We start from the raw sequence: 25,668 nt of genomic DNA, 5'->3' as shown, positions 1-25,668 counted from the left end.
AGAGACACTGGACTATAAGAATGAGCACACCCAACAGGTTCCTCCCTGACAGAGCTTAATTCTACTGAGAGGGTTAGACAGTAAGCACCCTGATTATTGTGGTGACGTCCTGGATGAATCCTGTGGTTACAGATGCACATAATATTCAAAATATTTAGCAAACAACTGGGCATTTAGGCTCCAACCAATCAAAATGATGCTTCTTTGTAAACAACTGTAGTTAATGGCTGGGGATGAACTGTGGTAAAATTGTCACTTACTGAAACCCTTGTGGGGAGGTAAATTCTGCTAGAAGGGGCAGATGTGGCTTCTAATCAAGTCTTTCCTGCCAATACTGACCAGTTAAAAAGGACACTTTAAGTATCAGGTTTCTGCTTTACGATTGCCTGCTCCAAGCTGTGAGGCCAGCTGACAGTGCTCTGATGGCGCGGACAGGTCTAATTACCTGGTAAATCATTAAGGAGCCATGGCTTGAGTAGAGTAAGAAGGTTGGTGTCTGAGTCACCATTTTGGATGTGCCTATATAACAAGCCCTTTAAAGTGCATAGTTGTGAAACATATAGAGACATTGAGAATCTGGCTTTGGTTTAGATAGAGAACGAAATGGTATTTCATATTTGCAGTTGGAACATCTAGGGCTGAAAAGATTGTGTCTTGCCTGAGGTCATATAGTAGTCAGTAATAGTAGTAGAGGGGTAGAGAACTAGATCCTAAAACTCTTGTTTACTGGCACTCTATTCTTTTTACTGTAGATCACTACCTTTCCCTACCACCGTACCATCACCACCAACATCACCATCATCACCATCACCATTATTATCACCAACACCATCACTACCATCACCATCATCATCACCACCATCACCATCACCACCACCATCACCATTATCATCATTAGCACCATCCTCACCATTATCGTCAATCCTATCATCAACATGATCACTCTTATCAACATCACCACCATTATCAACATCACCATCACCACCATATTATCATCACTAGGGCCATCATTACCATCATTATCACTATTACCATCATCACCATCTTCACCATCATCAACACCATTACCACCATCATCACCGCTGTCACTGCCAACCTCATTGCTAACATTTACCAAGTGTTTTCTGTATGCCAGCCTCTGCGTGAAGCAGGTATCACCTACTATTTTGTTGACTCATCACAATAATCCCCCGAGGAAAATGAGCCCTTAGAGAGATGATGTAACTTTCCAGAGATCATCCAGTTGGCAGAGGGCAGGTCAGGTTAGAACTCAGGCTACTCTGGCTCTGGAGCCTAAGCTTTGTTATTCTACCTTTTCAAGCTTCTACAGAAACCATGGATAAAGTGTTTGCCTCCTGGGGTAGCCAGATAAAACGATTTAGGATTGGAAGGAGGCATTTCTCCCAGAGACAAAGTAGTGTGGAATCTCAGCTCCCCGGCACTGTCATCTTACAGAGCCAGAAAGGGGTCTCACTTTTCTGACAGATGGATGCCGTTGCCCAGAGTGCCAACTTCTCATGAAAATGTGGGCTTCTTTCCTGTGTTTCCATATCACGCCTGCAAACACAGGCTTCGAGTAATGGGCCTTGTTTTGTTCCATTTAAGGTTGAATACAAGAAAGGCTTTGAAGAGAGCAAGACCCACTTTCACCTGCCCATGGATATGGTAAACATCAGGCACGCTAAGAAGGCCCAAGCTCTGGCCAGTGACCTGGACTACAGGAAAAAGCTGCACGAATACACCGTGCTGCCCGAAGATATGAAGACACAGTGGGCTAAGAAAGCCTACGGGCTCCAGAGCGAGGTGAGCCCCCGTCATTGACAGTCTCCCATGCATCTCTCATCTTTCTGAACTATTCTGTGGGATACAGTGACACTTTGAGAGTGAACCTGAGCATGTGTCTATTACATAACTAGAAGGACCAGGAAGAACTGCTGGAGATGTACCAGGCCTGAGGAGGGTGGGTGGGGAGGGAGAGAGAGAGTTTTAGCTGAGACATTGGAGACTAGAGGATGCAGGACAGGGGCCCAGAGCCATGACAAAAGTCAAGATGAGCGAGGAGGAATCAAATGTTGAAAATGATAAGAATGATAAGTAAATCTCGGAAACTGAGCAGGTTGAAAGATGAAATACTTAATCAAAAAGTCTGAAAAGCCCACTTTTTGGTTAGGTTATGATGTTTCAGTGCTAAAGTAGAACATGGTTACAAAGTGGGCCCAGTGTCCTCCCTGCCTAGGCAGAGTCCTGCCAGATTATGAAGGAGTAGGGAGCAGTTCCTCTAGGAAGACGATGCAGGAGCAAGGATTTTCCTAACTCTCCCCTCAACTTTGCGCAGTCTGCACCCATGCATCTGTTCGAGCTTGGCGTTTCTCTTGCAGCTGCAGTACAAAGCTGACCTGGCGTGGATGAAAGGCGTGGGGTGGCTGACGGAGGGCAGTCTCAATTTGGAACAGGCCAAGAAGGCTGGACAGCTGGTCAGCGAGGTAACCTGAGCCGAGGCCCCTGGCTTCTAGTAGTGATCATGTCCTCTGATTCCCCCTCCCCAATCCCCCGGATTATTTGGGGTATGACTCATAGGAGTATTTTTTTATTTTGCACCTGGGGAAGGTATGTGTACGCAGCCCAGCAATTTAAGTAGCAGACGCGTCCACAGAATAGTTCAGAAAGGGTGTCATACACAATCAGTTGGCACGAGGAAGCACGTGTTTGTTGTGTAAGAGTTTGTGATTACTTCTGAATTAGAGTTTGACATTTGGAGGATAGCGTTCTCATTACGCCCTTGCCTTACATTCACTGCAGACTTTGAGCAAGTCATTCAACCCTTCCCACCCTCTTGCACCTAAAAATGAGAAGGTTGGACAGGCTACCCTCCAAAGTCCCCGTGGCTCCAAGCCTGCTTCTCTTTGCACCATGCAAAGCTGGCTTTGGCAGCAGGCAGAGGAGGACTTTTAAAGGGCATTTCATTTGGAAATGTGACTATTTCAGGAGCGCTCTTGGGATCTTTTAAAGGGGATTCTTGTGTCGTGGCCAGGAAGGCTGAGTCGGCATCTCTCTTGCAAATGGTAATAATAGTGGTAGTCATAGCTGCCAGTTGTGGACTGATAATTATGTACTCATTGCTGTCATTTATTTACCACTTCGAGTGTGTTACATACATACAAATAAATATTGCTCATTTATTGCTCACAGCAGCCCTATGTGAGTGACACTATTATTATTCTGTTAATATCCCATTTTACACACAAGGAAAGTGAGACTTAAAGGCACACTTCCAGAAACTAGCAGAGGTGACAACTGAATCAAGTGTTTGATCCAGTGCCCCGGCTTCTGACCACTAAGCAATACTGCACCCCCAAAGCTTTTGTAATTTATCCTTATTTCCTACTGTACTCATCCTTCTCTCTGACCCAGACACATTTATGGCCCGAATATATAAATAAAGAAGGTAGAGAGACTAGAATAACCCTTTAGGGTCCTATTACTTAGCTTCTTTGAGACCAGCTAAAATACAGGGGGAGCAACCAGAGCCCCATTTGACTTGGACAGGAGTGCCGTACGGGGCCCCAACTAGCCTTAGGAGTGAACTCAGCCTGAGGAATGTGTTTCTACCTCACTTCCTGTGCCTACTCATTGTTAAGCTCCTCGAGGGACATGTAGATACCATCTCCTTCGCCTTTTTAATGTCCCTGCTGTGCCCTGTCCAGGGTGATTCCTGGCTCCTCAATAAGAACATTGACCAGTGTGGAGTGTGGGATCACTGGGAATTTCACCCCTGGAAGGGCAATGTCACTTCCTTCAATTATGTAGGGAAGGAGTTTTCCATCAATGCAATGGAGCTAGAAAGGAAATTGCAAGTGTCTGAAGTATTTGCTCTAGAATTTTATTTTCTCACAGGGAGGAGATTTGGAGTTTGTAATATTCCAATCCCTACTTGGGTTTCAATTGGTACCTGTAATCCTCTTGCCAACAGCACTGGGGGTTTTGTTCATCTCTGAAGCTGGAAGGAGGTGGAGGTGAGATTCGGACCTCGTTCTTCATGATTGTGAAGTCCAAGTTCCCTACACCTCACTCTCCTGGGTCAGATCTAGATTTATAAGATGGACACATCTCAGGGCACATGGTGAAATACAGGATTTTTTAGGAGAAAACACAGGAGTAGCAACTATTGGTAAAACACTCTCACCAGAGCAGGCAGTCTCAGGTCTGCCTGGCCCTAAGTGCAGGACCAGCGGGAACATCCCCCTCAACCTCAGGACATGCTTGGGCTTTGGAAAGTGTGTGTGTGTGTGTGTGTGTGTGTGTGTGTGTGTGTGTGTGGTGAGACAGCCTCATCCTAATGGGGTCTCTTCTTTGGAAACAGAAAAACTACAGGCAGAGGGTGGACGAGCTGAAGTTCACCAGTGTGGCCGACAGCTCCCAGATGGAGCACGCCAAGAAGAGCCAGGAGCTGCAGAGCGAGGTGAGTCCCGGGCTGCCCTTTCTCCCCCAAGCCGCTGTGTCATGGGCCTGGGAGCCTCTGGGGACAACAGCAGGTGCTGCCCAGGCACGATCCAGGGACCAACAAAGAATCATCCCTTTAAATAGGCTGGACTTAGCTTTCTGTAGGCTTCTAGGCTGTCTCTGGGAGCTGGACCCCAGGTCTCCCCGCCTCATCCACCACACTTCTCCCTGGTTGTTGGGGTTGATGCCATCTGATTTTATTCCTTTCAGCTTTCATTATTGCCTAGTTCCTTCTTTCTCCTTCTATCTCTCATCAGAGGCTCTATAATTCTGGAGCCAGTAGAGATTTATTATGGGGGACAATGATATTTGCTTGTGGGTTGTGTACATGACATGCCCGCTTGAGCTCACATGTTGGGGGCAGAGCAATGAAACTCCACACGTGTTATTGACACATCAGTGTTCAACACTGGTTGCGCACCTGCACCAAGTAGGTACCGTAGTTGCTACGGCCCTCACTTTCCCTCCTACAGGTAGGTCCAGGTACACCTGCCAGAAAGGATGCCATCAACATAACGAGTCAGCAGAAAACCACTGTATAGAAACTCGAGTTGTTGGTCGGGAGGAAAGGAGAGGGAGAAAGAGCAAGAGTGATGGAGATGTTCACTCATGGTGTCGTTCTGGTCGCTGCTCACTTTCCAGGTGTCAGACCTATGAATGCATTAGGATCGATTATGGGGGCGCAGGAGGCAGAGTGTGCTGCTTACTTTTCCTCCGTGGAGAGTCTGTGCTCATTTGAGCTCTCTGATGGGTTATTTTTTGAGGCTGCAGACAGCGTAGGTGAGAACGCCTTGGGGAGGTCTATGTCTTCTCAAGGGAAAGGCATGAGAACAAAAACCTTGGAGGGATTTTGGGGTTGGTTCCCCAGCCACATTCTTCTCTCAGCTCCTCACTGCTGCTCCTCCTCCTGTTAACTCTCCTGTGTTAAGCCTCATTTACTGTATCTTACCGGCCACTGTCTGGTCTGGGTGGTTTTGTAAGGTCTTCCCAGGCAAGGCACAGAAGATTCAAGCAGACATAAGAACCCATGAGTGGTGCCCACCCGCCCACCTGCTCCTGACCCAGTTCTCTCTCCCAACAGGTGGCCTACAAGGCAGGAAACGAGCAGTCCCTCCACCAGTACAGCATCAGCAAAGACGAACCCCTCTTCTTACAGGCCCGAGCCAATGCTGCCAATCTCAGCGAGGTACAGCACGTGGGCCCGGCTTCCCTATGTGGGCACCGGGACCCCAAACCTGACCAGCCATGTTGGTGTGTCAGCTTGGGTTGCATACATCTGGTCGTTGTAAACAGCTCATCTGGCAACCTTGTTCCTGACCAGTGTTTTATGGGGAGGACAACCTTTCATGGGAGTGAGCCAGTGGTGACTTGAGCCACTGACTATGTGAAGGAGTAGGAGGCAGTGGTTATCCTGGGCTCAGAGTGGAAACAGCATAAGAGCAGTGTCATAGGGGAGGGAGTAAGAGCTGAGACGTTTGCTCCAAACTGCCTGGGTTTGGTCCTTGGCTCTGCCAGTTACTAGGTGTGTGACTTTGGGTAAATTTTTGCTCTCAGTTGTCCAATTGGTAAAATGAGGGTAATACTAGTCCCTTCCTCATTGGGTTGTCATGAGGCTTCAATGAGCTAATATACAGAAAGCACTCGGAGGACTGTGCACAGGGAAGCTTTGCTCTTAGACACAAAAGTAAGAAGACACTTTCCCATCTGTGTCTTCTAAGGAGGGGCCTTTGCTCTGCCACTCAGCTCCCAGGTCTTTGGGGTCTTGATTTAATTAATGGGGAGAGGAAAGAATTAGAGGGAGTGACCACAGAAGGCAGAGAACCTTCTAGAAGAAAGAATTTGAAATCTGGAGGTGGAGGCAGGACAGGAATTGGGAGAAAGGAAAAGACGCAGAAGAACTAGAGGCTGGGGGACAGGGAAAGAAGAGAGTGGGGCAGGGGCTGGATGGGTGGGGTGTGTGCACAGAGCTGGAGAACACCTTTCAGAAATGTTGCTGTGTGTTATGTCATGGTATCCCATCTTTGACATGTCAAGGCCTCTCAAATTCAATGTCTGCTTCTTTTGATTGAAGCCATGAGTAGCAAGAGGTGTTAAGGCAGGAACAAGGAGGCCTGGTTGTGTTCAGGTTACAGGGTTTCTGAGGTCTTGGGGTTTGGGGGAAAGGCGTGATTGGTGTTTGCCTCCCAGAGGGGTCGTTACAGAGTCTAAGGGAACGGTCTCATGTGAAGATGATCTCTTTTCTCCTGAATCCCCTTAGAAACTGTATAAGAGCAGCTGGGAAAACCAGAAGGCAAAAGGCTTTGAGCTTCGTCTTGACTCCTTGGCCTTCCTGGGAGCCAAAGCCAAGAGGGACCTGGCCAGCGAGGTAAGTCGGTCTCCAACGTCTCCATGTCTCCGTGAATCCTGCCGTTTACAGAATGTGTATATACACATTACATACTCTATAGGTCATGTACATATTATGTAATCTGTGGATTCCATAGACATAAATATAGAGAGACGTCAGCTGAACTAACCAGTGGCATGGTGATCCTTTGATTTACATTCCGACACCAGCTCCTTATGTTGTCAGAGGGTAACGTTTTACAAACCAGCTCTGGTTTGCAGATGCCCTTGGAGTGGCACAGGCGTATACCAAGCCTGGCTCAGAGAAAGTGTCCAGTGAATGGTGACAGATAGTGATACTGCTGTTGCTGTTGGCAGAGGTGAGCGAGGAGCCCAAGTCACCTGATGGCCACAGCAATGACAATGTTGAAAATAGTGCCAACACTGGTATCCTGTAACACTTTTTAAAACATTCCCATACTTATTCTTTCTCCTGATTCTCATTGCTCTTAGTGTAATACCTTTTTTTTTTCAGGCCAATATGCTTCCTTTGGTACCCATACTTCTAAATATTTATGTGTCCCAGTTGTTTTTTAATTCAAGCTCCTTTCTCAAAGAGCAATTGCATTTTGGACATTCTGTGTCTTTTTAATTTCGTGAATACTTTTTATTTATAACTAGCAGCCCGTTTGCACGAAGATTCGTGCAATAGACCTTCATTCACCTGGCTGCCTGCACCAGTTTTCTGCGGGCACTGGGGACCCAGGCCTTGGCTGTGGCCACCGCCTTCTGCCTTCTTTCAGGGTCGGGGCTTGGCCCCGGGCGGCGGCCTTGGCTCTGCTGCACCCCAGCGTCCCTGCTACGTATCGTAGGAGCCGACCCCCTGGTCGTTGCCTGCGATCCGTGCAGGCTCCCCGCTGGTGCCCAAGGCCGGGAAAGCCTCCGCCCGAGGCTTTCCCGGCCTTGGGCTCTGCCACACCCCAATGTCCCTGCAACGGTTTCCTGGTGGGCGTGGTTGGTGGGCGTGGCTTGTGGGTGTAGTGAAGGTACGGTCAATTTGCATATTACTCTATTATTAGGTAGGCTGTTCTTACTATTACCAAAAAAAGGATTTTAAAGTGGCTTTCAGGAAAGCAAAAGGGCACTTAAAAATAAATCCAGGAAGAGGGGTTGCAAATAATATAGAGAAAAGATGGAATTTCACCAGGAAATTGGGAGAAGACTGTTGTATAGCTGAACATTCTGTGGCTCTGAGTTTTCTGGCAGCTGAGGTGGAAAGGGAATAATAAGCAGTAATATTTTATTTCACTGATGAAAGGTTGTGCAAAGGAGGCAAACTTTTTATGCCACTAATTCTATTAGGATTCTGTCATATGGCTTTGTTTTAACTTTCACACCTGTGGGTTTTTTTTAAAAAACCATGTTTTCATTGACTTTAGAGAGAGAGTAAGGGAGAGAGAGAGAACATCGATCAGCTGCCTCCTACTGGGGATCAAGCCTGCAACCCTGGCATGTGCCCTGACCAGAAATCGAACCTGTGACCTCTTGGTGCGTGGGAAGATGCTCAACGAACTGAGCCACACCAGCCGGGCAACGCATGTGGTTTAAAATGTCACAATTCCTTTATTTTTTAAAAAATATGTTTTTATTGATTTTCAGAGAGAGAAAGGAAGAGAGAGAGAGAGATAGAAAAATCAATGATGAGATAATCATGGATCAGCTGCCTCTTGCATGCCCCCTACTGGGGATTAAGCCTGCGACCCAGGCATGTGCCCTGACTGGGAATCGAACTGTGACCTCCTGGTTCATGGGTCGATGCTCAACCACTGAGCCACACTGGCCAGGCCACCCTTCCTTTAGGAGATTCTGACCCACCCCTGCTCTCCTCTTCTCATCCAGGTGAAGTACAAGGAGGACTATGAGAGGTCCAGAGGAAAGCTCATTGGGGCCCAGGGTGCCCAGGGCGACTCCCAAATGAGCCACTCCCTGCAAATGTCCAAGCTGCAGAGCGACCTGGAGTACAAAAGGGGATTCGAGGACACCAAGTCCCAGTGCCATGTCTCTCTAGACATGGTGCACCTTGTGCACGCCCGCAAGGCTCAGCATTTAGCCACAGACGTAGGCTATAAGACGGCATCTCATCACTTTACAGCTCTGCCCACGGACATGAAGGTGGAATGGGCCAAGAAGGCCTACGGTTTACAGAGTGATGTAAGCTCCGCGTATGTGTGTGTACGTGTGTGTACGTGTGTGTGTTCTCGTTGGTACAGGTTATCCAGATCCTTCAAGACAATAGTTGATACTTATGGAAATATCTATTTCTGGGTCCCCAGGTGGAAACATGTTAGCTTCCTAGTGGTTTAACTCTTATTCACATTATGCCCATTATAAATTCAATATGACTGAACAGGAAATTATGAAGCTCCTTTTTTCTTCCTGGAATTCTGACCTGCATACGTTTTCCATGTTTCTTTGTATTGCCCCCTGGTGAGGGGGATGTATTTGTGACCTTCTGAGCGGTGGCTTCCTTTGGGAGGGCATCTCGGATGCGCATTCCAGCTTTAGTTGTCCCCATTTTTAGAATGATCAGCTCACTAATCAATAGCCCTCGCCCCCTTTTCCTTCTATTCCTCACCTGGTTCTGTTCTCTTTCATCTTCGGTTGGCTCTTGTACACGAAGGTGGGTGAACTGAAAAGGCAGGTCAACGGCAGCCAGCGGTTACACGGGGTAGGCTGGGTACCGTGTGGACACATCCTTGCAGGTAGAGCTGTTTAAGGGGAGATAGGGGATATGCCCGTTTTAGAGAAGTGTCCATTTAATGGCTTTCCATTAAATCTACTCCTTCATTGGCAAGTAAGCGAATGAGAACTCCACCCTACCTTCCCCACTGAGGAAGGAATTGGCACGTGGGAAGCCTCGGATGTCTTGTGAAATTCCCTCCAATAGCTCCCCTCCTGGGTTCCGTTGCGAATTCTCATTTTCTTCTCCCCCGCATGTCATTTTAAACAAGAAAACAGGGAAAGCAGACAATGAGGACGCTCCTTTTCTCTAGGTAGACATCAGTTCCTAATGAGGGACCAGGTGGATTCGGCCCCTCCCTCCCCACCCCCAGCCGTGCTGGGCGGGGCCTAAAGTGGCCATCAGCAGGCAGGCTGCAATTAAAGGGGAAATTAATTTACCTTTTGGAGCCTTACCTGGTGACTGTGCAGAAATGGATAAGACAAAGATGGCATTTCATTCGACTCAGCTGCCACCAAGGCTACGTTGGCAGCTGTTAATAGCCCTTTAAATGCCTGCATACCAACAATGGCCTGTCTTTTTTTTCTTTTCTTTTCTTTCTCCTTTGTCAGAACCAATACAGGGCAGATGTGAAGTGGATGAAAGGCGCGGGCTGGGTCGCCGTCGGGTCATTAAATGTGGAGCAGGCGAAGAAGGCAGGAGAACTCATTAGCGAGGTGAGATTTCCTGACAGCCTGCAACAGGCCCGGCTGCATGAGGCATGTGGCATTTCTGTATAAAATTAAAATAATTTCCACTCAAAAGGCAAAGGAAAAGGGAAAGCTACATGAAAGACCTCCAACCCCAGACTAGGGCTGGTAATTATAGAGAAACCACATACCAAACACACGCCAGTAGGGGCCCCATAGAGCCTGGCAAAAACAAAGTGGGTGACAAATGATATTATGAATAATAATGACAATCAAACGGGAGCTCCAATTGCTACCCCACTAACTTACCTTTTTAATGAAGCAACACAGGAGAGATGATGAAAAGACACATTTATTGCTCCCAGGAAGCCCTTTTGTGAGTTTATGCACATTTTCTCCCTTTCTTTCTGCCACAGTGTAAACAAGCTTTTGAATATTCACATGGTGTGGAACACGTGACACGGTTCTCTCTTGTTTGGGGAGGGGGAGGGGTCTTCCATTTAAATCTCACTCCTGTCTACTTGGGGCCACCCTCCCTGGACCCGAAGGCATTCTGGCTTTATGAAACGGGGCCCTTCCTCACATTGCAGGACAGCCTCATGGAGCAGATCAGGGTTTCTCAATCTCGGCGCTATTGACATTTTGATCATCTTTGTTGTGGGGACTGTCCTGGGCCTTGTAGGATGTTTGGTAGCATCCCTGGCTTCTACCCACTTGGTGCCAGTAGCACCTTCTGCCCAGTTGTGACGACTAAAAATAATTCCAGACGTTGCTGAAAGGTGGAGGCCCACTCCACTAGACACACCAGGCAGCTGTCCTTGGCTCACGCTCACCGAGAGGCTGCGCACCCCCAAACAGCCCAGATCCACCCCTGCTCCTGTCTGTTTGGAGAGGGACTTCTTCAGAAAACCAAGTGAGCATTTGTTTAGTGGCCTTCAGAGTAGCCTGGTCCTTCTGGACTTTTCTGGGTGGGGACCAGAGTGGCCGTAGCCCCAGAAGACTTCAGCCTCGGCAGTGAGTCCCCTGGGACCTGGTTTTGGTCCCCGGAGGAGACTGAATGTGTACTTAAAACAGACCCCTGTGCTGGATTTTCAAATACGTACTCAGCACTGATATTTCCCAATAGGAGAGCATTCTAGTTACCTGACACGTCACAGAGCTGATTTGGAAAGCGGGCTCACTCTGGTTGGCCTGATTTTTAGAAACATTAGTCAACGTTCAAGGCTCAGAAGACCCTGAGAGCCTGGCGGAGACTGTACCGCCCTGGGAAGTTCTAATGAAGAAAAGGCCATGTTAGGAGGATGCCTGTGGGAAACTTACTGGAACAAGCATGTAGGTTTGAGGACTCATGGCCCCAGGCTCTCCATAGGGGACCCCCGTATAACAAGACACAAAGAATAAAGACCATTATACACGTCATTTAGACGTCACGATGGTGCCTCCGTGCATCTAAGTCTGGCAGCTAAGGGATCTGCCTGGAACTATCTACCCCACATCCCGGGTGTACCCCACAAGGGTCTTAATTTTTCCACCTCATTTTGCAAATTTACTCAACAAATTGGCTTACCTTCCATGCTTCAGACAAGTCCTCAAACAGTCTGGCATGCTTCCAGGTTAGTGTCACATGGGGTTGACCTCTTAATTTTCAGGCGGAACGTGAGATTCCGTCAGAAGAGCCACAACTGCACACCCACCTATCAGTGAAAGCAGCCGTCAGCAAACCTTTCTTGTGAAGGAGCAGATAGTAAATATTTTTGGCTTTATGGGCCGCACGGTTTCTGTCCCAGCAGCTCACCTCTGTCATTGTAGCGTGAAAGCAACCACAGGCAGTACACAAATGAATGAGCATGGGGTGTTCCCATAAAACTTTATTTACAAAGTCAGGGGATGGATATTGAGCGGTGTCTTCTTAAGACAACCCAGGATACGGGAGTGCTCATAAAAGAATTGTTTGATTTGAGGCACGGTACGCTTCCTAATTCCATGAAGATGGCAACCGTTCTAATCTCTCAAGAATGTGCTTTGATTGAAAAACAAACTAACTTAAGCATGATTTTTAGAATCAAAATTGGGTTTATAAGTCTTCTCCAGCATTTGAATTGGTTGCTGTTGCTGTTTCAAACTGCATGATGACTCCAAATGCCCTTTTTCTTGTTAACCATTTTAAACTGAACCAACCAGGTTCAGAATTGGTTAGGTAGTGTACGCTCACTCACTGTTAAATGCAAGGGTTTTGACTATGATAATCTCTGCCAAGTCCTTTTGTGGAAAGAAAATTAGACAGCTTCAATTTGTAAATGTAACTATGAATGTTCTTTCTTGCCTTGGAGACTCAGACTAAGGTATGTAAACAACTGTGAGACCGTATTTGAAGCCTATAAAAAAGACATCCTTTCCTGAGTGTGTCTCCCACTGTATTTTACCGGTGCAACCTAATTTTGAGATGTTTTCTTTGCAGCAGGTAGATATACTTTAATGTTAATTGACACGAGGTTATTCTTAAATGGAAACAAATATTAACCTGAAGTCACCGAGGATATAAAGATGGAGGAAGCCGAATAATAATTATGTTCACAAATTCACTCTAATCTCAAGCAACCTATGATTTTCTCTTTCAAATGGCATGAAAGAGCAGCACAAAATTCACAGCTTTGATCTTTTTTCTGCTCAACAGAAGAAGTACCGTCAGCATCCAGATGCTTTGAAGTTTACCAGTATTAAAGACACTCCGGAGATGGTCCAGGCCAGAATTAGTTACACCCAAGCAGTGGATGTAAGCGATAATGTATATACATTATGACTCTGAGAGTGGGCGCTTCTTTCAACCCTGCGATTGAAGCCGAGGGGTTCTTGGCTTGCTCCTTCTGTTGCTCTAGGGATGAAGGAGCGTCTTGTCCTTTGCTGAGGCTCACCTTAGCGGGGTGCTGCCTCATTAGGATGTGGGGTGGGGGGGGGGTGTTAACGCTCTCAGGATGCCAACTGGGGCCCCCCCGCCACCCCACAGCCCCAGGCTCACTTTTTCCTATTTGCATGTCGAGAAGATTTGTCTGTGGTGGGGCCTTCCCCCAGCTCCTTTTGTTTTCAAGCATTGTTTCCAGAACTGGAACTTTTGGGTGACATTCTCGGTAATTGGAACACCGAAGCCAGCCTCAGGGCATCTGGGGCCCCAGGACAGGAATTCTTCCTCTTGGAATTTCCCCAGGGCTTTGGAAATGATTTGGATCTCATGTGTGTACCTTGGACTACACTGTCAAGCCACGTCCCATCGTCTCAGTTTCATGTCTTCCACGATCTGGCCTTTTGTCCTCTCAGCTCAGGGTTCATTGAAGGATGAGGTGCTCTAAAAAGTCACTCGAGGGCACGAGTCAGCCCGGTTTGGCTGATTCTGCTGAGAGAGGTCCACGGATCTCTGTGCAGGGCAGACACGCCTGTTAAAGATCTTCAAACCATTCGACTTGCTACGAGGAAAATCTACCAACCTTGCAGGGAGGGGTTTCAGAATTCTCCCCTGTTTCCCAATTGGGCCAGTTATTCCGGTTGTGCCTTATTCGACAGGCATTCTGAAATGGCCCGAGCACCCGTCTGAATATGTTCTGGGATGATTTACAAACGTTCAGGCTTAGGAATGTATCATATCTTGATAATCAGCCATCAGAATCAAATTGGATTCTGAGAAACACGAACTTTTTTGTACGAAAGAAAACGTTACCTGCTTCTTCCTTACCCTAACCAACTCTAGGGGGCAGTGCTGTGATGCACAGAAACTCGGACACATCGGATACGATTTGGGGCGGGAAAAAGCCCAGTTTAGAAACTTGCTCCGGTAGCTGTTGCCAGCGCCATGTGTCCCTGCTCACTTCCTAGAATATCCCAAAGCCCAAATCAGAATTCTGGGTGCATAGTGCCCTAGACACACCCAGAAGACAGTTTTTAAAAATTATATATTTTTATTGATTTCCAAGAGGAAGGGAGAGGGGGAGAGAGATAGAAACATCCATGATGAGAGAGAATCATTGATCAGCTGCCCCCTGCACACTTCCTACTGGGGATTGAACCTGCAACCCCGGGCATGTGCCCTTGACCCGAATTGAACCCGAAACCCTTCAATCCACAGGCTGACGCTCTATCCACTGAGCCAAACCAGCTAGTGCAGGAGGCAGTTTTGAGCACAAGAATCCTTGCAATGGGAGAGGGATGAGGATTGATGTAAATCCAGGGAAAACCTCACTTGTGGGCGAGCCATCGTCTCTCAAGCCTCCTGAGTTTTGATGCCCTCTCTTAGCTTAGAGTTAATAACAAAACTACGGCTGTTAACCGGACCTCATTTGTCATTTGACACCCGTCTCAGCAGTGTGCTTCCAGTGGAGCGTTAACCCAGGGCGCAGTTTCAGCCTGTCATGTTCTGAGCGGGGATGTAGAACGCGGGAGGGAATGAAGCGCGTGTCACCGCGCTGGCTGTGAAATCTGGACGGAGGCAGGGCGCCCGTGGTCCTGTCTCTGTGGGGAGGTGGCAGCTGCCTCATCCTCGTCTCTTGGAGTTTAACTTGGCTGATGGCTGCGTGGGGGAGGCTTCTGGGTTTAATGTGAAACCTCTCTCCGCCCACAGAGGTTATACAAGGAACAAGGAGAAAACATAAAGCATCATTACACGCAGACAGCCGACCTCCCGGAAGTCCTGCTGGCCAAGCTGAATGCCATGAACATCAGCGAGGTGAGGCTGGTGGAGGGGTACGGGTTTTCATTGTGAGGCCTCAGGGGACCTGCGCAGACACACAGCATCCTGTGCGCCGAAGGGCCCCGCTTGGTGTGATGCTCTGTCACTGTCTTGGACTGGGTGATCTTTTTGAACAAGGGGCCCCGCATTCCCATTTGCACTGGGCCCTGCGAATTAGGTAGCTGGTCCTGCAGGAGAGTCAAAGTCATTTACCGGGAAGAGACCAAGAGAAATGCTTTAGTGCCAGGGGCATTTGTACTGTGGGACTGGTAGATGGGCATCAGAATACAGGTGAGTATACCCAGCAGCTGTGGCAAGGAGAGACTTGGGGGCCTTCACCTCCATAGTCTCTGTCAGCCCCCCTACCTGTTCCTTGACAGAGACAGCCGAGTTCTCTGTATCCCACGTAAAGAGCCATGCGCGTACAGCCTCATGTCTCCTTCTTGCAGTTGACCCGCTGCTCACAGAAATCTGGGTCTGTCTGCCTCCAAAGCTCTTGCTTTTTAACCCCTGTCCTCCACCCACGGCCTCCCCTCCCCCATGGGTGGGAAGGAGCCAGGAGCCAGCTCTTTGGTGATTTGCGCTAAACCCCAGTGATCTCTGACTCCCAACTGGGAGGAAAACCCATGACATACCAGATTCCCATTTTGGTAACGGGAGTTTGGGAAACCAGCAGGCCACACGACGGTCTTTATTTGTGCACGTCTTCCCAACAGACACGGTACAAGGAATCCTGGAGCAAACTTCGAGACGGCGGGTATAAGCTGAGATTGGATGCCATCCCGTTCCAGGCGGCGAAGGCCTCCGGTGAAATCATCAGCGATGTGAGCATCCATCTCCATTACCGTGACAATGTTTAATACTAACCGATGTGTATGCCTTCTGCCCCTGCCCCCTGCCTGCCTGTGGATAATATCCTCTCCTCTCCCAGCTGACTGTGGTAGGGCCATCAGATAGCGACCAATGAGAAAGAACGTCCCTTACAACAAAACATGCCCTTGCTGGGGTACAAAGCCAGATGCTTTGTAAACATGGGCCCTGGGCAGATGAAATGCGCCCTCCGCCCAGCGTTTTCCTAAAGCAGGTCCCTGTGCAGAGACTGCTGACAATGCACCCACCTTCTTCCAGTGTGGGCCGCCCGAGCGCTCACTCGTCCTGCCATGTCACATCCCAGCCCTTTAGTCATTGGGAGTCTTGCATATGAAAGAACAGGCCCTTTGACGACTCCCACGCGTTTCTTTTAACTCACCCAGTCACTGTCAAAAGAACAAAACATTTTCGCCCAATGCCCACCTCTTCCATTCCGTGTCCCTTGTCCCCGAGCTGTTACTCTCTCCTGTTCTCTCTCCCTTTAGTACAAATACAAAGAGGCATTTGAGAAAATGAAAGGGCAGATGCTCGGCTCCCGGAGCTTGGAAGACGATATCAGCCTTGCGCATTCAGTGTACGCCAGCTCGCTGCAGAGTGAAGTGAGTGGGAGAAAAATGCAACACAGCCCCCCCCCCCGCCCCCGTCCCCCACCATGCGCCGCTGGGCTAATGTCGATCGTCCTCTGGTCGCGGGGACTGGCTCAGTCCTGACTGTCTCTGTGGCATGGTCAGGTCCCTTGGCCCCTCTGGGTTTCAGCTTCTTTCTCCATCAAGTGAGAGGTTGGGCTAGCCGACCCCTTCCTCCTTCCAGGCTGGGAGTTCTATGATTTTTTTCCCAGTGGCCTCTAAAAGGGACCTGAAGTCTGGTTTTGGATTGCAGAAGTGTTTTGTTTGGTCTACAGTAAATTCATTGCAAGCCTTTAAAAACGGAAACTTTTACATAAAAGTTTTAGGTTTCTGGCCAGAGGCGGATCTGGAGTCTGCAAAGCCACAGGTGCCGTTGATTACGGAGAGCTGCATTTAGAGGGACCTGTGCCCTCCTGGTCACGCAGCCCCGCCCCCTCACCCCCCACTTCCTCCTTCACTCCTTTTTTCTGCCTGTCTGGCTCCTGGAGGCATCTCAGATTACAACCCTTGACTTCACCCCTCTGGATGCTGGCACATGTGTGTTCCCTGTCCCCTTGCACATATGTGTGGGACTTGGCTAATAGTAGTGATGAAATTTGATATGTGACAACATGTTGCAGAGGACCAAACACTTTGACATGCAATGTCTCATTTCACCATCACACTCTGTCTGGGAACGTCATCTGTGTATTCATCCTGGGTGTACTGATAAGGAGACCTAGACTCTGTGGCTCAGCCCCTTGCCTGAGATCAGCTGGAAAGGGGCAGAGCCAGGAGGTGGAGCCAGCTCCGCATCTTACACTCTTTCCACAACTTCTCATGTTCTCTGCCTCAGTGTCCCCATTTCTAACATTGTTTTCCCCGTTCTGTCCTGGGGTGCTGACCTAAGAGTATGGGGTTGGACATGAATTGTCCTTGGCTTTATGGAAGGGGTAAGGGGAGGATTCGAGGGGGTGGGACTGGGGGGTTAGGCAGGAGTGGCTGCAGCTGAGGTGGCGATTATGCATCTAACTCCCAAGAAGCCTGGAGTGCGCTTCACAGACCTGCAGACAGCTCCTCCCAGGACTCAGTGGAGCTTGTGGTTAGCCAACAGGCCCCTCCCTCTCTCTCCCGGATACGTGTTGAGTTCTTGGGAATACCCACTCCTCCGAACTGGCTTTCCAGGCGTCCACCCACAGCGCCTGGCCCCCAGATTTCCTGGGAGGGCATCTGATGCTTTGAAGAAGCTCTTCTTAACCTCGCTTGAGAGGAAACTCCCTGGTGTCTAGAACATGAGCTTGAGAAGGTGAAGGGAAGAAACTAGGGTGGGAGGGCTCAGGTAGACATGCATCTTCTTGCTCGGGAAAATGGGAAGAGCCCGTCTTGAGCAAGGACATCATTGACCTTGTCTTTGTCACTTGAACTTTTATATTTTCGCCAACTGGGGGAGCCATGGGTCTTTGTCATCCAAATGAGTGACCTCCAGGAGCTGGGGGTGGTGAGCCTTAGGACCTGGAGATTCGTTCTGTCTATTAAGCCAGTCCCCAAAGCAAGGAACCCTGGCCCCGCCAAGAACCTCCCCCAGGCTTCCCTGGGACAGTGGCATGGCAGTCGCTGATGCCCCTGAGGCGAATGGTGGCTTTGAAATAGCCGCCGTTGATCTGTCTGCCCCTCTAGGTGAATTACAAGAAAGGCTTTGAACGCTCAAAGGCGCAGTTCCATCTGCCGTTGGACATGGTCACCCTGGTGCATGCCAAGAAGGCTCAGAGCCTGGCCAGCGACCAGGACTACAGACACCCGCTCCCCCAGTACACGTCCTTGGCGGAGGACCTGAGGCTCAGCTGTGCCAAGAGAGCTCACAAGTTGCAGAGCGAGGTAAGGAGACCTGGCCTCTCAGCGCTCTTTCCTCTCCGATTTGCCCACAAGGCACTGACCTGGCAGCTCCCGTTGGCTCAGTGGGGGGGCCTCCAGAGAAGGTATATCGAAAACCTGGGGTTTCTTTTAAACTCCCTTCCCCCATGTTCCTACCTAGGTCTTAATAGGAAGCACAACTGCACAGATCTAATAACAACCGCCATTTATGGAGTACTAGTATTTCTGCTGAATTCTGAGCCTTGCGTTCTCATGCATTATCTCATTTAAACCTCAAAAATGATCCTGTACTAATAGTCTTGGTCCCATTTTATGGAGAAATAATAGTGAGGCTGGAAGGAGTTGGGCAGCTTGGCCAAGGTCACATGGCTGTACACGGGAAGGGGACTGAGCCTGGAAGTGCATTCGTGGCTCTGAAGCAGGCAGGCCCAGGAGGGTGGGGGCCTCGGGATCTCCTCACTCCCAAGGAGATACAGGATGTCTCAGCCGCCCGTTTGGTCCTCAGCCGCCTTCCTAGCTGGCCGGGCTCTCGTGCTGTGAGATTTGCAGTAACAGGCAGGCCTGTGTCAGAAAAGAAAGCGGCTCCAGCCCGGCTGCCGGGTGTGGCTGGGCCTACCAGCCAGCGGCACTCAGGTCTGGGTCTCTGTCGTCTGCTCAGATTTTATGCCCGCGTGCAGCATTTACTGAATGACAGAAGCTGTCAGGAACCGCAGAGCAGCTGTAGGGACGGGGAGCTGCCAGGCTCAGCTCGTGGGCCCTTTGTCACTTGAGCACAGCCCCCTCTGGCCCCACCTCTCCTTGTGATAGCGATTTGAAGGCAGCGCGCCCAGCGGTACCTCGGTGGCTGAAGGGGAGTGAACTTGGGGGCCCTTTAAAGTGTCACCCCACATCACTGAGGTACCCACACGAGCCCTACTCAGCAGACTCAGGCAGGCCTTTGCGACATTCTTCTGGATTCATTCATTAGTTCTTTCTTAACCCATGATTCATTCGTGCCACCCACTGCCACTGGGTTTTGTTTTACAAGACCTGTCAGACCATTTCCACATTTGCCCCAAGACAACTGACTTTCTAACCACCATCCGCCCCAGTGTCTATTTTCCTAATGAGCATTTGCTAAGTGTGTTGGCTGAGTATGAGACATCTGCAGAGACTGGCGTGGCCATGAGTACCAGCCACGACGCTTTCCTGTCTCGGTCCTCTGGCTTCTCTCTGCTCCCTTGTTCTGCAAGTTTGGCTCTTCTGATTCCTAGTGTTGTTTTTTGTAGAATGAGTACCGGTCGGACTTGAACTTCATGCGAGGGGTGGCCTGTGTCATTCCAGGCACGTTAGAGATCGAAGGAAGAAAAAGAGCGTCTGAACTCATCAGTGAGGTAACTGGGACTGGAGGGGTGAGGGCTGTCAGTATATTTCTACAGCAGAGGTTGTTGCATAGCCATCAGGTGTGTGTGTGTGTGTGCGCGCGCGCACGTGCGCATGTGTGTGTTTTTAATTGAATTCAGAGATGAAAGGTGAGAGAGAGAGAGAGAAAGAAACATCAATGAGAGGGAATCATTGATTGGCTGTGTCCTGCATGCCCTACAATGGGGACCGAGCCCACAACCCGGGCATATGCCCTAACCGGGAATCGAACTGTGACCTCCTGGTTCATAGGTCAATGCTCAGCCACCGAGCCATGCCGCCTGGGCACCATCTGTTTGTTTTTACTGTGAAAGTGAGTTACATGCCCCACTATTAACATTGGTGACTGGCTGCTAACCTCTTGCCTGGCTTCTCTTCTTTGCACTGGATTCTCCATTCAGACCGAATGCCATTTAAGACAGCTTTTCAGATACCGAGTCAGTTCCATTGTGAACATAGAAGAATTATTCACTGTTCACTGACTCATTAGATATATCTTCCTTATGTCCTTTTGAAGATTGGCGCTGTGGTGCAGTGTAAACAGGGTAGGCTTTGGAGACCAACAGCTGGAGGCTGAAATTCCAGGCCAGCCCTCATTTGCTCTGTGACTTCAAGCCAGTCACCTAACCTCTCTGAGCCTCAACATTTTAATCAGCCAAATGGGGATACTATTATGACCTTTGTTTAGTTTTTGTGAGGATTGGGACTAATCTAAGCTCTGTGTTTCTCTGGTGGCTGTACATGAAATGGTTGCTCTAATCTGGGTCATAGTTTCTTGGTAGAAATATAGAAGTCTAGAATTCTAAGCTCCTTGAATCCTGAGGAATCTTGCTCACCTCTGAGAGGGCTTTGGGACTTCCATTCATGGTAGATCAAGGACAGGAGGGCATAATGGAAGGCCCTGGAAGCGAAGGGTGGTCAGTGGCCAGCTTGGGTGCATTAGATGGGCTTATGACTTGCTTACACCAGCGGAATTGGCCCAAGTTTAGATTTAACTTTGTGCTTTGCTTTTCCAATGAAATCTCTAAAACAAGTGGGTTCTAAACCTTGTGGTGCATCGGAATCCTCATTGGATCCAGAGCCTTGGGTCCACTGCCGATTTACTGAAGCCTGATCTCCCGGGGTGGGTGCAGGCTTATGTATAGGCGTTTCTGGTACGTTCTCAACGCCGAGGAGCCCTGGATTTATAACAAGCAAAGGTCGGGAGCAAAACTTGAATTTCAATAGTCACGTTCACATTCATAGCAAAGGACTAGCTCTCCCTTTCCCGCTGGTAAGCATCCGAGTCAGTCTGTCCTGTGCTCCTCTCTGCTCCTCCATCCCATTGAGTTCTGAGGTCATAAGAGCATAGATTCCAGCTGACAGACTGACAGCCTTTGCAAAAAGAGGTTTTATCACTACTGTTTCAAGAGCTGGTTCTGTATCTTACCTCGTCTCCTTATTCCTTCCTGTGTGTGAATTCAGAGCAAATACCGTCAGCATCCCCAGTCATTCAAGTACACAGCTGTGACAGACACCCCCAGCCTCCTTCAAGCAAAACTCAGCAACCGGATTACGAACGAGGTACACTCTCCCCCTGATGGCTTTGGAAACGGGCTTTTGAGGAACTGCTAGATGGTTAAAAATATGTGTGACTATGTGTGGGCTTGGGGAGGTGGTGGAAAGCCTGGGTGCTTGCGTGGAGGTTTAGGAGAAGAGAACGCCATTATACAGAGCTTAAGTATTTTCCAGAAGGAGAGAAGGCCCAGGTGGAAATCTGGTTGTCTGTTGTCTCATCCCCCAAGTGCAGTCACAGACCAGCAAGCGGCATCTGCCTCTCCCGGGAGCTTGTTAGAAATGCTGAGCCTCAGGCCCCGCCCCAGACCCACCGACTGCGCATTAACATTTGAGACGTGCCGGTGTGCCATTCATTTGTTCTGTCTCAGCAGATATTGGCTAACCACTTTGATAGCGCCATTCTGATGATTGTCATCGGAGGGGTTTGTGGTTAGCCAAGGACAGTACTAGAGTATGCTGTTTGTCAGACTTCTCGAATTTCTATCTCGTGGTCTTCTCACTCATCGTTTACCCAATTTACACTTTAATACACCTATCGGAGAGGGAGCCAAGGAAAGGAATCTCATGTTAAACCATCTTTTCAATTCCATTTCTTCTAGTGGCTGCCTGACAAGCTTGAAATAGAAAGTGAACTTGGCAGAGAGTTAAATTTTGCATCATCTTTAGTTTTTTAAGATTCTCTCCCTGACTCTTTTAGAAGTCGGTTGAGATTTGGCTATTTCTACTGTTAGTTTCCCAGTCTCACTTGGGATGAGAACGTCCAAAGGGCCTCTTTAATGAGTTGTAAGTTTTAAATTCCTGTTGAACCTTTAATGTTTGAGTGGTGAGCTGGATGCTATGGGGTAACAAAACCTGTTATGGCCTCAGAGAACTCAGCCACCACAGCCCCATTTCTCATCACATGAATAAATGCTTTTGCACTGGCTGAGACCCCTCAGGCTGGCACTGGGGTGGAAGGATCTGCGGTTTTAGTAAAGAACACAGACTAGGGTTTGGGAACTTCCCTTACACATCACAGAGTTTCTCCTACACTTCCCCTGTCTTAGTGTTGCCTTTACACTGAGTCCTTGAGGGAAAAGTCGAATATGGGAAGAACCTTGAGATAGACTTCCTAAATGGTTTTTCTTTCCTCGGGCTGTTATTGAGCAAAGTGTAGGGAAGGAAAAAACATCTTTTTCTTTCCCATCGGATGGTCTGGTCCAGGGCTCTGTGACAAAAGACAGATTAACGAGAGAAAAGCATACACGTTTATTTAATATGTGTTTTACATGGTAGGGGAGCCTTTGTAAAGAAACGAAGACCTGAAGACGTGGTTAAGCCCGAGCGTTATGACACTGGGTTTGACGAAAAGTGAAAAGTCGTGGGAAAATGTGATAGGACACAGGGTATCCATATCCACTAAGTGTAGGAAAGTGGGGGACATTCAGCAAGGTCTGTTTGCTCAGCTCCTCTCTGCGTCCTGCGTCCCTTCGTCTTCGGAGATGAGGATGCTCTTTCCTCAGGTGTAGGGAGGGCACCCTCACTGGAGGGTCTCGTGACCCGCCTCAGGGGGGAGTCAGAGAGCATCCTTGTAGCACCTGCATTTCTCAAATCCCTTCCGCTTGAGATACTCAGCATGCCTAGGTGCCCCGTTTGGGGGTATCACATCCTGAACCCTATCAAAAGCAACTTGCAGTTTCTTATGATACATTTTATATCACTCAGTTGGACTCATGCAAAAAGCCTTCATCGAAAGAAACATCTTCCCCAAGGCTGACGGTGCACCCAGGACACAGCGAATGGCCTTTGACAGATGTGTTTCCCGACCGCGAGCCAGGGAGGGACCTCCGGCCCTGCAGAAATGCACAGCGTTTTCCTTTCTTTCTGTTTGCCCAGCGCCTCTACAGAGCAGCCGGGGAGGATGCGAGACACCAGTACACAATGACCCTGGGGCTGCCCGAGTTCGTCCGAGCGAAAACAAATGCGGCCAACCTGAGTGACGTAAGCCTTTCTTATTGCTGAAGTTCAAGCACGCGCCAAAGCCACGTATGTCTGTGACGTGACCTAACAGTGACCCTTCTGGAGTTCACAGGAACTTGAAAACACACACACACACACACACACGTGTCTTTTGGATGCGCATGTTAAATAGACCCTGTCACAAACGTGTTGCGTTCATAACGTGTCAGAGCCCACGACAGCGGGTGTGCTGATGAGATTTCCTTTGCAAAATGGAAAGCTTTCGCTTGTCAGAAATCGATTCTGGGACACGGTGCTACAAAATGAAAGGGGTAGCCTTTGTTCATTGATTCATGTAATTTTTTTTAAAAAAAAGAAAATCTACATGTGTTTCCATTGTAGGCAAAATACAAGGAGTCTTGGCATAATCTCCGCGCTCAAGGCTACAAGCTGACAATAGACGCGCTCCCCTTCCAGGCTGCTCGGGTCTCTGGAGATATCGCCAGTGATGTGAGTGGAATGATATGACCTTCCGTCTCGCCTGATTTCTGTTCACTTCATGTAAAACCATGTCTGCAGCTGATTTTCCCGAATTAAAGCAAATCTCTCGCCGTGTGAGACAGGATGTCACCTGCAGAATATATTAGTTACGAATGAGATTCTCTGACGGAGGGAGGGGAAGCGAGCTTTTGTTAATCAGAAGCTAAATTCAGACAAAGGTCTCAGGCAGGAAGGAGATGACGATTTATTTCTAATTGCGATGTCGAGGCCACCGTCCCTCTGGACCCCGGGGAACTGCCCGCTTTCTGACTCCACCCAGAATTAGAGAGAAAACTCGCCGGGGAAATGGTACTGAGCCCGAGCACGTCTGGCTCCGGGCTCTCTGCAGTTCCACACGCCGGCTGTGCGTTAGGATGTGCTGGCGGTGTGCAGCCACTCTGTTGATGGCATCCATAGCGTTGGGACATGAAGGTGACTTTCTCTTCCCCACAAACAAATCACAGAAGATGTGGACTTCCAATAAACGGGTCCTGTCTTTTGGGTTTCACATTTTGCCAAGTGTGAATGGATACATTTCTTTTTAACCCTTTTTGATGAATTCCTCCTGGCCACAGGACACGTGCGGGGAGTGTGGGGAGCGGGGCCCTCGCTTTGGTCCCGAGGACCTGGCTGTAATTAGAAAGGAAGGATGGAGGGATGTTTTAATTGTTGGTCCCCCAGGCAGGAAGCACGCTCCCAGGCTGGCCTCACTGTGGCTTTTCTTATAATCATCACTTGCTAGTGTCAGAACAGGTGACGTTTCTAGGGCCTGCCGTGAGAACGTGCAGGTGGGATTTCAGCCGGTGGTACGCCAGCCCCTGACCCGCGGGCCTCCTCTCCCAGTTTCTCTACAGACACGACTTCGTGAAGGAGCGAGGGAGGCTGATCGGGGCGCGGAGTGTCAGCGACGACCCCCAGCTGCGGCACTGCCGGCGGGTGGGCCAGCTGCAGAGCGAGCTCCAGTACAGGAGGCAGGCAGTGGGCAGCCACGCACAGTACCGCCTGCCCATGGACATGGTGCACCTGGTCCACGCCCGGAAGGCCCAGGCCCTGGCCAGCGACCACGACTACAGGACACGGTGCCACGAGTTCACGGCGCTGCCGGAGGACCTGAAGATGGCCTGGGCCAAGAAAGCTCACGCCCTGCAGAGTGAGGTAGGGGGCGCCTGGTGGGTCAGACACCAGCTCCTGACTCTCCTCCTACCACCAAGCCTGGGTATAATTTACAATCTCTGCTCCTTCCTTAGCCTGTCAGACGCTCCTCCCTGTGCCCAACGACGACTTGCTCAGTCTGTGTTATCTGGGTTGGAGTTAGTCAGTCCGTCATTCAGCAAATATTTACTGAGCACCTACTATGTATTGGGCGTTATTCTAGGTGCTGGGACTACAGCAGTCAACAAAAAAAGCCAAAAAAAAAAAAATCCTGTGCTCTTGGAGCTTCCATGATATGGGAGTGAGATAAAATAGGATAAGTCAAATATTTAGTGTGATGCCTGCTGTGGAGACAGACAAAGCCGGGAAGTGGGCTAGGAGGATGTTAGTGTGTGCGTGTGTACATGCACACATGCAATGGAAGACGAGGGAGGGGGGGTGAGGGCAGGTCATGGAAAAGGTGGCATTTGCGCAAAGAGCAAAGAGATGCTGGAAGGGAATGGAGCTCTCCAGCAAACAGAATAGCAAATTCAAAGGCCGAGGCCCAGAGCAGGAGCAGCCTCCGCGCATTTGAGGCCAGAGTGAAGCATGTGAGTGAGTGGGGAGGACGTCACAGGGTTCGAGAGAGAAGAGGGGCTCCATCGTTAACGGCAGGAGTGATGGTGATGATAGAAAAGTCATTGTCTCGCAGCTGACACTGACTGATTGCTCGCCGTTACTGTCACCCTCGCTACAGTGCTGGGAGGTAGGGCCCATTGTTACTCA

At 49.3% G+C, this 25,668-nt stretch overlaps 1 protein-coding gene across 9 annotated transcripts in view; it reads left to right on the top strand.

The window, feature by feature from the left end:
* The window catches only part of NRAP (nebulin related anchoring protein), a 66,776-nt gene that overhangs the window by 27,452 nt on the left and 13,656 nt on the right, over positions 1–25,668 (top strand). For all 9 annotated transcript variants that reach the window (XM_079793078.1, XM_079793080.1, XM_079793081.1 and 6 more), the window contains exons 19-35: positions 1,606–1,803; positions 2,379–2,483; positions 4,361–4,459; positions 5,582–5,686; positions 6,758–6,865; positions 8,725–9,036; positions 10,177–10,281; positions 12,929–13,027; positions 14,861–14,965; positions 15,685–15,792; positions 16,324–16,437; positions 18,121–18,318; positions 19,584–19,688; positions 21,181–21,279; positions 23,149–23,253; positions 23,614–23,721; positions 24,595–24,906. In XM_079793078.1, coding sequence (XP_079649204.1) covers positions 1,606–1,803; positions 2,379–2,483; positions 4,361–4,459; positions 5,582–5,686; positions 6,758–6,865; positions 8,725–9,036; positions 10,177–10,281; positions 12,929–13,027; positions 14,861–14,965; positions 15,685–15,792; positions 16,324–16,437; positions 18,121–18,318; positions 19,584–19,688; positions 21,181–21,279; positions 23,149–23,253; positions 23,614–23,721; positions 24,595–24,906 — 2,385 coding nt within the window. The remainder of the gene's footprint in view (positions 1–1,605; positions 1,804–2,378; positions 2,484–4,360; positions 4,460–5,581; positions 5,687–6,757; positions 6,866–8,724; positions 9,037–10,176; positions 10,282–12,928; positions 13,028–14,860; positions 14,966–15,684; positions 15,793–16,323; positions 16,438–18,120; positions 18,319–19,583; positions 19,689–21,180; positions 21,280–23,148; positions 23,254–23,613; positions 23,722–24,594; positions 24,907–25,668) is intronic.

This window comes from Cnephaeus nilssonii (assembly GCF_951640355.1).
Source record: "Cnephaeus nilssonii genome assembly, chromosome: 16".
Taxonomy (NCBI): domain Eukaryota; kingdom Metazoa; phylum Chordata; class Mammalia; order Chiroptera; family Vespertilionidae; genus Cnephaeus; species Cnephaeus nilssonii.
The sequence above is the reverse complement of the archived record's forward strand: the minus strand, read 5'-3'. Positions and strand labels throughout refer to the sequence as shown.